At 37.2% G+C, this 16,318-nt stretch overlaps 1 protein-coding gene across 1 annotated transcript in view; it reads right to left on the minus strand.

Annotated features, from left to right (window-relative positions):
* Positions 1-9,808: 9,808 nt before the first annotated feature.
* mybbp1a (MYB binding protein (P160) 1a) overlaps positions 9,809-16,318 on the minus strand; it is a 29,049-nt gene continuing 22,539 nt past the window's right edge. Inside the window, exons 22-27 of the mRNA XM_088012388.1 lie at positions 14,239-14,370; positions 14,095-14,163; positions 13,798-13,911; positions 11,421-11,522; positions 11,206-11,330; positions 9,809-10,349 (exon numbers count right to left, since the gene is read on the minus strand). Of these exons, the coding sequence (XP_087868514.1) occupies positions 10,013-10,349; positions 11,206-11,330; positions 11,421-11,522; positions 13,798-13,911; positions 14,095-14,163; positions 14,239-14,370 (879 nt within the window). The 3' untranslated portion in view covers positions 9,809-10,012. The remainder of the gene's footprint in view (positions 10,350-11,205; positions 11,331-11,420; positions 11,523-13,797; positions 13,912-14,094; positions 14,164-14,238; positions 14,371-16,318) is intronic.

Here is a 16,318-nt window from a genome sequence, read left to right on the forward strand (position 1 = left end):
CCATTCAAACGCCCAACCCTTCTCCTTTCACCTGCCAAAGACACACACACCCCTCTCCCTCCACCGCCCACCCCTCACCTGGCCCAACTGACCTGGACTATTATTACTTGTGCAGGATCTTTATCACCATATGGACATTTTTGAATGAATTTAATAAACTTATTTGGAAATATTTGTAGTTGATGGAAGATTGAACCAGCTATTTGATGGAAGTTAATTCTGTATAAATTATAAATAATTTTTCCAACTACAGGACAAAGCACCTTTTGCTCCATTTATCTGTCTCTGGTGTGTTAAATAAACCCTGATCCTCCCTGAGTTTTATCGTTAGGTTTTCTGATCAACAGCCCTTTATTTTAAATATTGATTCCCTCATTTTAACATGAGTGCAGCATCATAAATGCTACACTATACTGCAGCTCAATAGGTAAATGTAATTGTATATGTAAACATTAAGTAAATATTAATGAAAGATTAAAATAAATATTAATTTAACAGTGAGTGTACATGGGGAACTATATGGTTTGTATTTGTTCTCTGACCTGTAACCAGTACACTGTTTAATCTTTCAATGTCTTTCAGAACTTTTCAAATGTTTATCATCTTTCTAACCGGCACCTTCCTCACTTTTATTCTTGTGTTTTTCAGCCGCTGCTCTGCAGTTTGACCCAAAGCTGAATCTTGAGGACTGCAGCCACTTGAAGTGGCTTCATTACGCACCAGAACGAGAGGAAGACATCGCAAGGAATCAAAGTGACGCCAACCAGAGTCAAACTGGGGTGACCACAACTTGTCCTGTTTCCCTGGTTCATACAGTACAAAGCTTAACATGGATGCTGTTCTTCTGTGGACAACAGACTGTTGTTCTGTCAGTCAAAAAGGAGTCAAATATGTTTAAAGATCTGTCCCTCTTTTCATAAATAAAATGTTATATCAAACCCATGTTGTCATTTTTAACCTTTTGTACACAGTTTACCCATCATCTGCCAATAATATAGTGTTTAACACCAGTGAAGAAACTTTTAGTGGCATGTTATGATGTAGACCTATCAGACGTAAAATGTACATAAATCCTTAGCTTTCATTCAATATAAAATCAACCCAAATCTGCATGTAGATTCACATTCAGATGAAGGTTGAATCAATGTTGATTCCTAACTGATTCAATGTAAAATGAACATAAATATGCATGTAAATTCACATACAGATGATGGTTGAATCAACATTGATATGTCAGTTATGGTTGAAACCCTAACATTGATTCAACATACAAGTAACCGACCACTTTCAATGTTGTTTCAATGTCTCTGCCTGACATTGATTCAATGTGGTTTCAATCATTCTGTGCTATCTGGGTGTTATGTTCGTACAATATGAATATTACGTTTATGCAATAAATTGTCATGTTTGTACAAAATAACTTTCATATTATAACGTGGTAGCAGTAGCACTCACGTTTTTCCTCCATGATAACAATACACTTCCATAGTGAATAAATAGATTTTCAATCAGTTTTTAAACACTTTTTCACTGAGGATCTTTAAATGTGTACATATTGGAACTTTTACATTGATAATTTTGACTGTATCAGGACGTATTTGCTTATTGCGAGGGAACGCAAAACTTACTAAGAGGAAATGCAAAAGAACATTTTTCCCCATATCCCCTAGGGGGCTCCGTAGCAGGTATCTTCAAAGAGTCATGGATGTGATGCCGTGAGGAATAATGGTTTCTGGTAGAGGTCAGTGTTGCAATGAGTCTGAAGAAGTTTCTCACTGACAACTGTTGCTATATGACAGCTTCATGGTTGTCATGACATAGTAACAGCAGCAGAGATATTTCACAGTAACGTGTGAAATACGTTACTGCCATGCTGGCAAACGTTGCTAATTATCCTCATTTGCTTTTGCCATCCTCTCTAAATCTGTTTGGCTGTATGGTTAGAAAGCCGGACAGATAAATGATCCTCACCCATTAAAAACATAAATAGGTCCATAAAACAATTTAATTAAAATATGAGAAAATAAGAAAATATATATGTAACTGATGGAAGAAATGGCGTGAAATTACTCCTCTCTCTCTACTGTTTGGTCATGCTCTGCAGCCATTAAGCCTCCTTTTCAACTTCTATGGAATTTGGAGTCATAGTTCAAGCATCCTCTAAGATTTTGAGATGATAATCAGCTCCTTCCAGTTGTAAAAACAATACTTTGTTGCCACGGTTATGCCTTATAACAATTGCCAGAAAGTACAAAATATGAGCAAAGCAGAAGGAGCCAAAAAAAGCTACTCCAATATGATGCAAGCATAAAAATGAAAGCTTTCGGAAAGAAATGACACAACAGGAGATTTTCTAAAGATATCCAGCATTTCTAGAAATGAGCTACAATCTGTAAAAGGTGAGGTGTGACAATCATTGCTGTAATTAGCGCATTCATTTGGACTTCCTTCAAGCGGTGGTTGAGCTCAGAGCTGCTTGCTCCCTCAAGGCCTGATAAATAAATCACTGAGATTGCTAATTAATAGGATTCCATCTTGAAGGAGTCATTAAACTAACATTCTGTGTGCAACCTGCCAACATATCTGCTGAGGAGCGAGAGACTCCAAAGGGGACACTTTAATAAGAGAAGCACAGATATAGAAGAAGAAGAAGATAAAAAAATGGCTCTGCAATGATAAATACTTCACAGTCGGCTGCGTCATGGATTGGAAAAATTCACAGTCTGTGCTTTACGCCATGAATCCATGAAGATGAAAACATTTTTCAAGGTGAGGGGATGAATCAGACTGGTGTTCAGTTGCGTCTTTCTCATACTGATGAGGCGCTGGCCCCTCCACTCCCTCCGCCCCACTTGGAGTTTGCAAGTGGCTGCGATTTTTCGGCTGAGCTGCATTAGCAGATTGGTTTGGTGCTCCGTATCTCTGCTCACAGCAATGAATAGTGTCAGTTCACTGTCAGGAGGAGAGCACAGCACTGCTCTCATTCTCACCCCTGCTGTCAGGGTTCGAGGAGAACAATTTGTCATCAGGAGACCCACTTTATATGCTTCATTACTGTAGCTTCAAGCTTGGACTTCAAGGGTACAGTACCAAAAAAATAAATAAATAAAAAAACCTCAGCTGTAAGCAAAAGAAGGGGTAGCCTGAGTTAAAGAGGCCGTTCAAAAAACCCGTTTCACAAATTTGTTTTGGTTTTGCTTTTGTCATCCTCAGATGTTTCAGGTCATCAAACTAATGTTAATATTAGACAAAGATAACCTGGCAAAGAGCATTAAAATGACCACTTAACTATGTTATCCAAATCAACCTGATTCTAAGTGGAAAATATATTAAAGGGTGTCTGCACATCCTGAAAAAAAATCTTAAATTCATCTATCTATAATAAATGCCTTGAAATATCTAAAATTAATTTAAAAAAAGATTTGTTTTTAATATAAATATTGCATTTGCCTAATAAATGAGTTTACCCATCAGCTGTGGAGGAATTTCAATGTATGACATGTTTAAAATCACTAAAACTTCACTTAATTTTTGCCTGGATTTTGATTTTAGTTTTAGTCTTCAGTCAGAGGCTTCTTCAGATGTGTTGCAAGACTGATAGCTATCAGAAATCCTTTTTTGCCACAGCATCACCATCCACATTGAGAATAGCAACTTGCTTGGATGATGACCTATGATACATTTAATTTACTTTTGGGATAAATTAAGTTTTGTGTTAATTGAATTGGAATTGAACTGAGTTTGAGATGGAGCTTTTGGGTTTTTGCAGTTTTTCTAATCATTACACATAAAGACTTTGCATTTAATTTGCAAAGACGTTCACTCCTTTTGATTGGCAGAAATCAAAAGGAAAGGGTTAAGAAGTGCCTCAAGATTGGAAAAAAAATGAATACAGACCAAAGTACAAGAGCAAAAAGGGTGAAATCAAACAAAACTGGCAGATAATTGTGAATTTTTGCCACTCTTTTAAATCCAAGAGGACATGTAATTGGTTCTTGATTAAAATATGGATTTAACTCTGCTGCTTTGTCTCCAACGTTGTGGAAGGGTGTGTGGGGGGGGGGGGATTGTCTCTTTTAGCTTCCTTACAAACCTATGATGTGAATTGATTTATTATTTTGCACCCTGCAGTGGTCTTTGTGCATATCCTAGTCAGGGGGCGCTTAAGTTACAGCAGTGCAACTGGAAACAAACAACCAGCACAAATATACACTGACTGCCATTGTTAGCCTCCTCCTTGGGGCCTGCAGTGCAGAGAGGAGCTTTAAGATGAGATTACTGATGGATGAGGCGACTGCCCGCTAACACTCCTGCGGATTTATGGCTGAGCGACTTCATGTCCTGTATAGTAATCCATTTGGGGGGACACTGCATCATTTTCTTGACAGCAGAATTAGAGTTCTGTGTGATTACTTACCTTTGTTTATTGCACAAAGGCTTTGCAACATCCAATCCAGCACAAAGGCCAGGGATATTTTTCCTGCTTAGAGTGTTATGTAATGCAGTTACAGTTGTTTCAGTCTGAGCATGCAGACCAGAAAGGTGATATGAGGGGCCGTTTAGGACAAAATTTACGTTTTGTCTCTCACACACTACCAAAAAGTCTCGCATACTCAAAAAAAGTTGCCTCGCATACTCAAAAAAATTACGTTTCGTCTCTCACACACTACCAGAAACTCTCGCATACTCCAAAAAAGTTGCCTCGCATACTCAAAAAAATTACGTTTCGTCTCTCACACACTACCAGAAACTCTCGCACACTCCAAAAATTACGTTTTGTCTCTCACACACTACCAGAAACTCTCGCACACTCAAAAAAAGTAGCCTCGCATACTCAAAAAAATTACGTTTTGTCTCTCACACACTACCAGAAACTCTCGCACACTCCAAAAAAATAGCCACGCACACTAAAAAAAATACTAAAATGTCACACACACACAAACGTTAACTTTCTCGCACACATACACTAACAGCTCGCACATTCACAAACGTTAACTGTCTCGCACACATACACTGCTACCAGCTCGCACACACACACACACAGACGTTTATCTCTCACATACACAAGACTAAAGTTGAACACACAGTACTAAGACTCGTTTTTTGAATGTGTGAGAGCGAGACTTTTTTTGAATGTGTGAGAGTTGTCACGGAAGAGGCGGGGCATAATTTTTGGATCAAACTGCGCATGCGTAGATCCTAAACTATAATTTTCCATTTTTGACTCACTGTATGTTGTATTACTTAGTATATTTGTGTTTTTAAATATATATAAATATATTGAAACTATCTTTCAATAGCTACCTTATATTAAACTATGTTAAGGACAAATGTCAAACATAGTGCAAATATTTTGAAAACAAAGTAAAAGATCTTGCAGGTATATTAATCTCCTTCCTCCTTCATCAGAAATGAAAAATTATAAATGCACACTACGTGTTGGGAACCTGTGTTTGTTGACTGACTTTTATTTGTCAGGCTTACGAGACAAAAGCTGAAAAAAGATCGATTTTCTTCGCTTTCAAAATAACACAAAACAGCGAAAAAAGACCTCCACACCGGACCTCGTTTATTTATGTATGTATTTTTATTTTGATAGCTGCCGATTAAACTGAAAGTTACACATTGATATGATCATATGAGTAGTTTTTACCGAGAAATCGATCAGAAGCGCCGTGAAAATGGTCATATTCACCGGATCCACGTCTCTGGCTGCAATGCGCGCTCCCGTCACAGGGGGAACAGATTTTCACGGGGGAACAGAATTTCTCACAAGACCTCTTAATAATTCCTGTAATGCTGGCACCCAGTGGACAGATTGTACTACAGCAATTTTGCTATTTTTAATCAATCAATCAAATTAATTTATTTCTATAGCACATTTAATCTACAAGAAAATTAAACGTTCTATATATATTTAAAATATATATAGCACAAATATACTAAGTAATAGAACATACAGTGAGTCAACAATCGAAACTTAAGGTTTAGGATCTACGCATGCGCAGTTTGATCCAAAATTATGCCCCGCCTCTTCCGTGACAACTCTCACACATTCAAAAAGAGTTTCGCTCTCACACATTCAAAAAAAGTCTCGCTCTCACACATTCAAAAAACGAGTCTTAGTACTGTGTGTGTGTGTTCAACTTTAGTCTTGTGTATGTGAGAGATAAACGTCTGTGTGTGTGTGTGTGTGTGTGTGTGTGTGTGTGTGTGTGTGTGTGTGTGTGTGTGCGAGCTGGTAGCAGTGTATGTGAGCGAGACAGTTAACGTTTGTGAATGTGCGAGCTGTTAGTGTATGTGTGCGAGACAGTTAACGTTTGTGTGTGTGTGACATTTTAGTATTTTTTTAGTGTGCGTGGCTATTTTTTTGGAGTGTGCGAGAGTTTCTGGTAGTGTGTGAGAGACAAAACGTAATTTTTGGAGTGTGCGAGAGTTTCTGGTAGTGTGTGAGAGACAAAACGTAATTTTTGGAGTGTGCGAGAGTTTCTGGTAGTGTGTGAGAGACGAAACGTAATTTTTTTGAGTATGCGAGGCTACTTTTTTGGAGTATGCGAGACTTTTTGGTAGTGTGTGAGAGACAAAACGTAATTTTTTTGAGTATGCGAGGCAACTTTTTTGGAGTATGCGAGAGTTTCTGGTAGTGTGTGAGAGACGAAACGTAATTTTTTTGAGTATGCGAGGCTACTTTTTTGGAGTATGCGAGACTTTTTGGTAGTGTGTGAGAGACAAAACGTAATTTTTTTGAGTATGCGAGGCTACTTTTTTGGAGTATGCGAGACTTTTTGGTAGTGTGTGAGAGACAAAACGTAAATTTTGTCCTAAACGGCCCCTCATAGGTGACGCACTCAGGTATTCAATTTCAACCCAAAACACTGAACTTGGAGCACAATCCTCTTACAAAATACATACTTTAATGAAAAATAAGAAGTCTATGGGTGCGTTCACACTGCAGCCTGAAGTGACTCAATTCCGATTTTTTTTGCCGGGGCCGTTCACACTGCCAGTAAATGCGATCTGTATGCGTTCTGCAGTGTAAACGGGCAAACGACCTGAAAGTGTCCCGCATGCGCAGTAGAGGGCGCAATAGTCAGCGTTCTCAGTGTTCTGCCAACCGCCATAAAAAGAAGAAGTGCTCAGTGTTTGCGGAAGTAAACATGGAGGCTAACGGTGGAGCTTAGCTTACATATTTGAAGTTGTTATCCGGCCGGAGCAGCATATTAACAACTTAATCCTTATATAATCCGTCATGGTTGTTGTTTTTCTTCCCGCTTGCGCATATCAGGACGCAGAATAGTGAGATTTGTTGAGAAACAGTGACGTTCAGTTTGGATGAATGAGACCTGGACGTTAGGTCGCATTTGAATCGGTTACGTATCGGATATGGGTCAGATTCGAAAAAGAATCCGACCTGTGCTGTTCACACTGCTATGAAAAGATTGGATACAGGTCACATTATGTCAAAAAATCGGAATTGGATCACTTCAGGCTGCAGTGTGAACACACCCTATTATTAATGGAAACATAAAAATTCACTCTGAGGGTTGATGGGTGTTGGAACTTGTTTTTTTTTCCTCCTTGGGATTTATGTACCCTTTTATCAAATAAAATTCTAATTTTATTTTATAATAAAAACGTTTATAAAAAACAGTCTCACTGGGATCTATAATAATTTATTCTATCAATTTATTAAACAGCTAGAAAATTATCAAAAATTTTATTTCAGTAACAGAATTTAAAAAAATTAAATTTAAATAGTTTCATTACACACACACTGATCTATTTCAAATGTTTAATTTTGATGATAAAGGCTCACCACTAATGAAAGACATAGAATTCTGTTTCTCAGGAAATTTAACCAATAAAAAAACATTGTTAATTAATAAATATTATGGCTCACACAATCATGGGGTGAACTGCTGACTTGACAGTCATACAAGACGGTCCTTTTTGTGCAGGCTGCCAATGACATGAAGGAAAGTAATGTTTAGGGAGAGTTGAGTGGAAGGAAAAAGTGTCATAGGAAAAGGTGCAAAAGCAACGGGGTACCCAGAGCTTTAAGACAAAAACAAAAGTCATTCAAGAGTTTTGTATTCACTCAGGTTTTACTTGTCTCCTGGACTGCACAGATGGGAAAAGAAGTATTTGATACAGTGATTTTTCAAGATTCTCACAAAGACCAGAGAGGGCTGTAATTTAATTTTCATTATAGGTACATCTCAACTGTGAGAATCAAAAAATTATTTTATTAATTGATGATAGAGGACATTAATTCTTGACTGGTTACAACTGATTTTTCTGTGAGACTTTGTCTCTCCATTCTTTGTAGGAGGGAAAACTTGAAAAATCTAATTTTCCCACTGATATTAGATGTACGACAGGATCCATCAGTAGGAGGTGTTTCTGTGTTCAAAGCTTTGCATGCTCTGAAAATGCCATATATGAGTGATTTTCATTTTAAATAGTTTGCAGTTAAAATGTAGCAGTTCACTGTAATTAAATGACGTTACCTGCTACTTTTAATGACTCATTATGTTATGCTCTTTTCTATTGACCACTTCTGCTATCCGACTCAAAAGTCAGTGGAGGAGGAGAAAAAACGCCTGCTGCTACAAAGAGGATGAATCATGAGATTCATTAATGAGGCTCAGGGCGCATTAGTATTCACACCACTACAACTGGCCAAATGTCCAATAAAACCTCTGAAGGAGACAAACACGATTGCATCCCGATGCTTTCTACCTTAGAGCCGTACAAGTGAGGATGGATGCATGTGACTGTCCAGGCTGGACAGCTTTAGAAAGATGATGCAAAGCTTGTTCGTTTGGCTTTTTTCTCATTAAATCTGCAGCAGGAAACTTTTACACAAACATGTTTTTACCATATTTGTGAAAACTATCACCATTTCATGACATTATGGTATGAGACAATCTGTGAAAAGATCAAACTCCTCTACCTCTCCCCTTCCCCTAAAAAATGCATTGGTCTCAGTTAAAAACAACCAATCAGAGCCAGAAGGCGTGTCTTGGCGCTGTAAATCAATGCTGCTGAATGTGGTAGTGGCAGAGAAACACTGACCGTTCCAGGAAAACCATTTATCCGCCATCATCAGTGGCTATGCTAACTAGTCTTAGCATTTGTGGCAGGCTAAGCTGTGGTAAACCAGCTGTAGCAGAGAGCAAGTGGGAGGGGTGAGCACAAGAGTGATTGACAGCACTAAGACCCTCCTCCTGGCTCTGACTGCTTGTTTCTGACTGAGTTTTGTATTTCTGCAGTTAATACAGGAAGCACTAGAAGAAGGCAGAGGAGCTAATGTTTTTACACAGATTATCTATCTTACTGTCAATATAATCAAGGGACTCTAGATGAGGATTAGCTTGTACAGCGCCTACATTGTCTCTTTTTAAATGAACTTTATTATTCACAATTTTAACAAATATGTAATGAACATGTTTTTTTGTAAAAGTTACATGCTGCAGCATGTACCTTTTGATTCCAAAGACAAATTAAATATAAAAAAAGAGCAAAGTATGAAAAGTATTGGCAAAAATCAGTTCAACTAAATAGCATCCAAAACCAGAAAGAATGATTGTCCAAAATAAAGAAATATTTCCCTCAGGAAGGCAGAAACAAAAGCTTGAAAAAAGAAATAAATCTTAGTGAAAATACAGAGCTACTCCAACGGGCTGCCACCCTGAGCAGCACAATGCCAGAAATGAGAATTTAATTTAATGCTGAATAGAATATCATGCTGCATAATAAAGCTGAAATTATGAGAAACTGGTGGATTTAAAGGCAGAGAAGTAGATTTTTATTGTTTCAGTCTTTTTTTAATATCAACAGCAGTCACATGTTAGAAAAAATAATCTTTCACTACACTCCCTACAAATCTCCACTTTTCATTTTGTATATATTGGAGTAAGCATACAGTTAGACCTGATGTGTAGCAATAAAGGGAAAAAAAAGCTTTTGTTTAAAATGTTATTTTCTGTTTCAATTTAAATAGTCCACATTACATTTGCTCTCCTCCCTTCTTCTGCTTGGGTTTCTTCTTTTTGCCAGCTTTCCTGTCAGGTTGCGTTTTGCTCTTCTTGGCCGGGTTGGTCTGTGAAGCAGCAGAACCATCGGCCGGTCGTTTCTGTTTAGTCTTCTTGTCTTGTTTCTTTTTGGTCATTCCTTTCTGCTCCCCTGGCTTGGTGACTGGGGCCGATTTGTCCCCTACTGGCTCCAAAACAGGCTTGTTGCGCTTTTTACGTTTTTTTGTTTCTGGCAGGAAACCTTTCATCGTCTTGGGAGCGGCCTCCTGCTCGCTGTCCTTGTTAGGCTTTGTCTTATCAACTTTGGGCTTCCTAGAAGCAAAATATAAAAGTTATAACCAAATGAAATTATCATTTTTATAAGCTACACCAGATTGTAAATTAGGGCTGGAACAATTAATTGTGATTAATCAATTATTAGGGGGTAGGAGTTTATAAGTTCTCACTTCTTCCTACCCCATTTTGAGCATGATATGTTAACTGAAACAAAAAAATCTGTATTTTCTCTTCTTTCTTATGCACTTCTTGTTACTGTGCACTATTTTATTTTTATATTTGTATCATGTTCGAATAAAATTTCATTTCATTTCATTTCAAAATAAGTGTCATCTAATTTAGTAACCGATAAATTGTTAAATGAAATATACAGACTGAAAAAAGGCCAACTGCTGAGGGAGCAACACATTTGAAGCAGAAGGTAAGCCAAAACTGTACAAAAATATAAACATATTTTACACACACACACACACACACACACACACACACACATATAAACCTTTTTAATGGCAAATATGTTCAACCTAAAACTCCTCAGGTGGCATAATTGTAGCTTCATTTGTTTCAAATCTTGCAAAAAAATATTTATAAAGCACCGTTTACTATCCAATTGTTAATTGGTTAACTGAAACCAATTGAAGTTTAGGTAATAAAGTGTTTATTTTCTTATTTAAATAATAAATTTGTACTTATTTGCAAAGTTTAATGCATTTCTAATATTGTATTAAATTTTATTTAAGGGATTATGTAAAAAATCTGCAGAATGTGCCAATTTTTTATCCAGTTAATCATCTGAATAATTAATACAATAATCAATTACTAAAATAATTGTTAGTTGCAGCCCAACTATTAATACAAAAATTGTGCTTATAAAAACATCTCTATAATTTACATCACTCCAAAGTGTTTCATCACGGCCCAGTAGGTGTCCTCCAGTTTTCCCGTCTTCTTGAACGAGACATTGCTGGTCAGGGTCTGCAGGGCCTTCTTTAGCTGCTCCAGGTCCACAAACAATTTCTGCACAAATAGAAAACGCAAAAACTGCACTGTGTTGATTTTTTTCAATTTTTGATTCCAGCTTTATTTGATCACCATGAGCCCACCCACCTGCTGGTGAATGTTCTTGACCACAAACTGACAGAGCTCCAGGGTTTTGACCAGCTTCTCTTTGGCCACCTTGCTCTCAGCTTGACCCACCTGACCCAGACCCTGTAGACAGAACACAACAGAGAAGTTATATTACAAATCATGCTTGTCCTGCTAGTTATGACCAACATAATTAGCAGAACCTACATTTCAAAGCTTGTCCTTAAATGTTCAAGACAAGCTTTTAAAGGGACCTTTCAAGCAAAATTCACAATTTGCCGTTTTTATACTTCTGTTTGGGTCGGTCTGTAAAACAAGACATTTCAAAAAACCCCTGATTGTTAAGTCACAATCAATGGGCACTGCGGCGTTACCTAGTCCCATCACCTAGCAACCCAAGCAGAGCTGCGCTGTACAATGGTTTCTGGAAGAGACAAGTATTTTGTCTCTTCCAGCAATTCTTAAATAACACTTAAAAAAAACATTTAAAGTACATTTACAAGGAAGAGACCAGACAAGAAGTAAATCTTATTGTATTTCAGCAAATAATCTATTTCCCAAGTAAGATTTTTTTGTTGTTGGTAAATGTAAATAGTCAATTTTTCTTTAACAGACCTAAATGATGGTCTCACAGCTACAAAATGGCCAAATTGCCCTTCTCTGATTGTCATAAGTGATAATATTTCATTTGAAGCATTTGATACCCAGATATTATGGATAGACATTTTAACTTAATTTGAACTCATTTCAGATTTGTCTCCATGTATTTGTCCTTTTTAAGTTTTCAACAAAAACTTAACAAGTTCATTATAATCATAATGATTATGATTAATTAATGATTATTAATCATAAAGATTATAATTTTTAAATCATAATCCTTACAAATATCAAAATAAGCTGTTTAAAACAAGCTCATCTTTGTACTTCTTGTCAAAACAGCAACTTAAAAACATCTGGAAATACAAGAAAAAGTTTTGTATCTTACTTTCAAAATAAATGCAGGAAGCTCTCAGAAATCAAGGACAGTGAAGGCAGTTAAGGAGGACAGGATCGTTCTGTTCTTACGTTTATTTCAGGAGCAAAGGCACCAGAGGTGGAGCTGTTCTGGGACGATTTACAGGAGCATGTAATTACGCATGTCTTCACCCTCCACTCTCTGGAGGACGCAAGGAGGACAGCGAGAGGAGCAGCGCCTCCAATTATCATTTATCACTGCACCATGCAATCTCATAAAGGTTCCAGATTAATGTAATTAGAACGCAAACAGGCTTGAAGCTTGCATTTGAATGAACATTTCGGCTCAAAGTGGAACCGCGGTGCCTTGTGTGCATGAATAAGACTTTCAATCAGTTCCACTAGCAGAGAGGGACAGATTTTAAACAGGAGGAGGCAAACCTGGCTGCTGATTGGAGTGATTGAGCAGGAAGTGGAGGGAAAGTCTGATTAGTAAATGTAAAATAATCTAAATACAGTTCCAACAAACCGCTAGTTAAGGTTTAACACATGCTTTGCCATTGGTTAGGTAACTAAGGGTCCTTCAATTTGTTTGTTTACAAAGTTTGGTTTGTTTGGGGAAGAGTGAATGCACAACTGAAGAAGCATGTCGTAATCAGCAAAAAATCTGTTAATTGCACAGTAAATATAATTTCCACTTGCAGAGGGTAGGCTTGTTTTTCACGAGTTTCTCTTTCTTTCTACCAAAGACTGGAGTATTCAGCACCACTTGAAAATGTTCTCAAACAACATTATTGTTTATTGCAACAACTTTTGGGACAATTTATTGTCCAGCAAACTCTGTTATCTTGACTGATCTGAAAAAAAAAATAAAAATACTCACTCTGGTCTGTCTAAAAACACAGGTCTCAGTTCAGTTGGAGTAAACTCTGGTATGGTTCGAATGCATATGTGAATGCCAAGTGGACTACAAACTGCTCCAGAAGCAGTAAGTGGACTATAGCACAGGGCATTCTGGGTAAAGTCAACCAAAACAAAGAAGTGAGGTAGCAGTAGAATTGGCTTGTCTTTTGCCTACAACAAAGCAGAAATCCTACAACTGCTAACATGTGACGCCATTTTGGTTTACATTTTACGCTCAGTGTCTTCAGAACTTTTCATGTCATTTCCTTCAGTGGTTCTTGGTGAAGCACCACCACAAGCAACGGGGGATCAGGTTTTTCATTTGACACAGTGCAGCATGAAAGTGAACCACAGCAGAAAATGTAACAATTTAGGTCCCAAATCAAAGTGAGTTACCCTGGTAACTTAGGGTGGACAGCAAACACTCTAAGTGTTTCCCTAAGTGGGAAACAGGTTGCGTCCTCCAAGGCTAGAGAAGTGGGATTCAAACTGGATCTTCACTGCCGGATTTCACTGATATGGTGGAGATGTGTTTCCTTACCAAAACCAGCTGCGCTGAGACCTTCTCACAGAGCTGCGTCCACTCATAGCTGCTCAGAAGCTGCTGGATGTCTCTGCTCTGCATCGCCCGCAGAACCAACACACACGCTTGACACTACATATGAAATGAGATCCATGAAACAAGAGTTATGTTTCTTGTAATCGAATTAGTTCAATTAATTCACTTTTATTTGATTTTTGCCAGTTTGAATACAAATAAGAATTTGTTCATGTTAAATGTTAATTATCAGTGTTTGGTTTTATTTATTATTTTGTGTTTGTGCAGGAAGGATTTTACCTGCTGATGTCCCCGGACTCCTGATGTGATGTGCTGCACAGCCGTATCCAGGAGGTTCACACATAAAACCTGGACCAACCATCACAAAGTGTCATTTATGCTCTGAACGAGACACTATGAGTAAAGGTGTGCGCTTGGACTCACAGGGAATCTGGTGAACAGGTCGGTGAACATCTGAGAGGTCAGAGGGCTCTTCCTCCGGCTCATGAAGGAGATCAGAGCCTCTCTGAAGAGGTTCGACACCCGATCCACATCCACGCTCCCCATAAACTTCAGCTGTGGTTAAAAACGACATGAGATAGGCGTGAGGGTTCAGACTTTCTGTCTGAGAAGTTGGCAGAAAGAGAAAGCTTTAAATTCAGACAAGTCAAGCTAGACTCCCATTTAGCTGCTTCTGAGTCCTGAAATCCTTCCTGCTGGCTCACTTCCCACTCATGACAGGATAAAATGACAGCCAGGGGGGAAAAAGCCCATCAGATGTGCTGCTCTGCTCTGCTTCTCTGCTGTACACTAACCATCTTGTTCCTGCCTGTCAGAGCTGCTCTCACTGAAACTTCTTCACTTTCTCTTTGGTTTTTACCTGTAAATGAGTTTGTTTCACAGTACAGCAGATTTCCTGATTCTATGGTATGAGCAGCTGGTGAATGTCAATATATTTGAATTAGGGTTGAAATAATTAATCGGATTAATAGATTATTGAAATAATCATTTAGTAATTGATTAATCATAAACTGAATTATACAGATTCAAAAAATGTGTTGAAAACTAACATATTTAACATATTCAGAGCAGTTAAAATCCAAAACTGCTCCCAGAAACCGTTTCACTTTCTTTTCTGTTTAACCTATAAATGAGCTTTTTTTCTGTATGATTAATCATAATTAATCAATTATTGAAAAAATTTGTAAAATAATTTAGTAAGTGATTAACCGGAAAGTGGCATATTCACTCAAAATAATGACATTTGTTACAAAAACACCATATTCTTAGCAGCAATTTTGCCAAAACTGTAAAGGAATATACATACATTATGCTTTTGTTTGTAAATATGTTTTACCAAAATCTCCTCAAGAGGAATAATTTTAGCTTCACTTCAAATTCACTAAAGGAATGCTATGTTATTGCATTTTAGGCCACAAACAGCTTATTTTATTATTTTAAAAAATTATTTAATTCTATATTTATTTTCATCCTTCAATCTGTTTCTAATATTGTATAAAAAAGGTTTATGAGGTTAAATGAAAAATCTTCAGAAGCTGCCAATATTTTTATCCAATTCAGTGATTAATTGCCAGAATAATCAACTATTAAAATAAATGATTACAGAGCTAATTTCACTATAATCAAAATTGAAGTCCTTGAATCTGAGACCTTATCTTACAAACAGAAAACCAAATTTACTTTCATTTGAAGAGATGAACAACAACCCAGTCCTTTTTTTCTGCTACAAATATGGACGTCTGGTTCAGGAGTGGCTTAACACAAGAAATGCTGCATGCTGGATGTTTCTGTATGAAATGGCTCCAAATTCTTAAAAAAAGGTTTGGGACATAATATACTGTAGGTGACCCATGTCAGGGCTACAGACTTTGATGCAGCTGTCCTAGGTTCTATTCCCAGCCCTGGTCCATTTACTACGCCCAGTCAAGCTACTGGTGAATAAAGATGACTAGTGCCTAAAAACCAGCCCTCCCAAAAAACATTTGTTTCATAATCCCTTTTTTGTTGCCTTGTGAAATTTGTCCTACAGGACAAATTAAATGGACTGAACTTATATAGAGCTTTTCCAATCATTTGACCACTCAAAGCACTAGAGTCACATTCACAGATCAATAGGCAATTTGGGGTTAAGTCCCCAGTGGCTGGAATTGAACCCACAACCTTCTGATCACAAGACAATTCCTCAACTCATACAGTCACAGTTATGTTCATGTCTGTACTGGTCAGAACATTTCAAAATAAGTGATTTTTTTTGTCTATCAACCATGAAAATTATGGTTTGATGGTTGTTACCCTCACAATAAATTGTTGCTACAATTTATCTATATTCATCTTAGTGATTAATCTAGATGCTGTTTCATTTTAGAAAATAGATAAAAATAATATTCTACTTAAAAAACTTTAAATAATTCAGCAATTTAGACAAATCAATGTTTGATGGTAAAAATGTAAAAAAAAAAAAAAAAATATATATATATATATATATATATATATATATATATAT

Source organism: Poecilia mexicana, unplaced genomic scaffold (assembly GCF_051168715.1).
Source record: "Poecilia mexicana isolate PSO_F unplaced genomic scaffold, ASM5116871v1 scaffold_14, whole genome shotgun sequence".
NCBI lineage: Eukaryota > Metazoa > Chordata > Actinopteri > Cyprinodontiformes > Poeciliidae > Poecilia > Poecilia mexicana.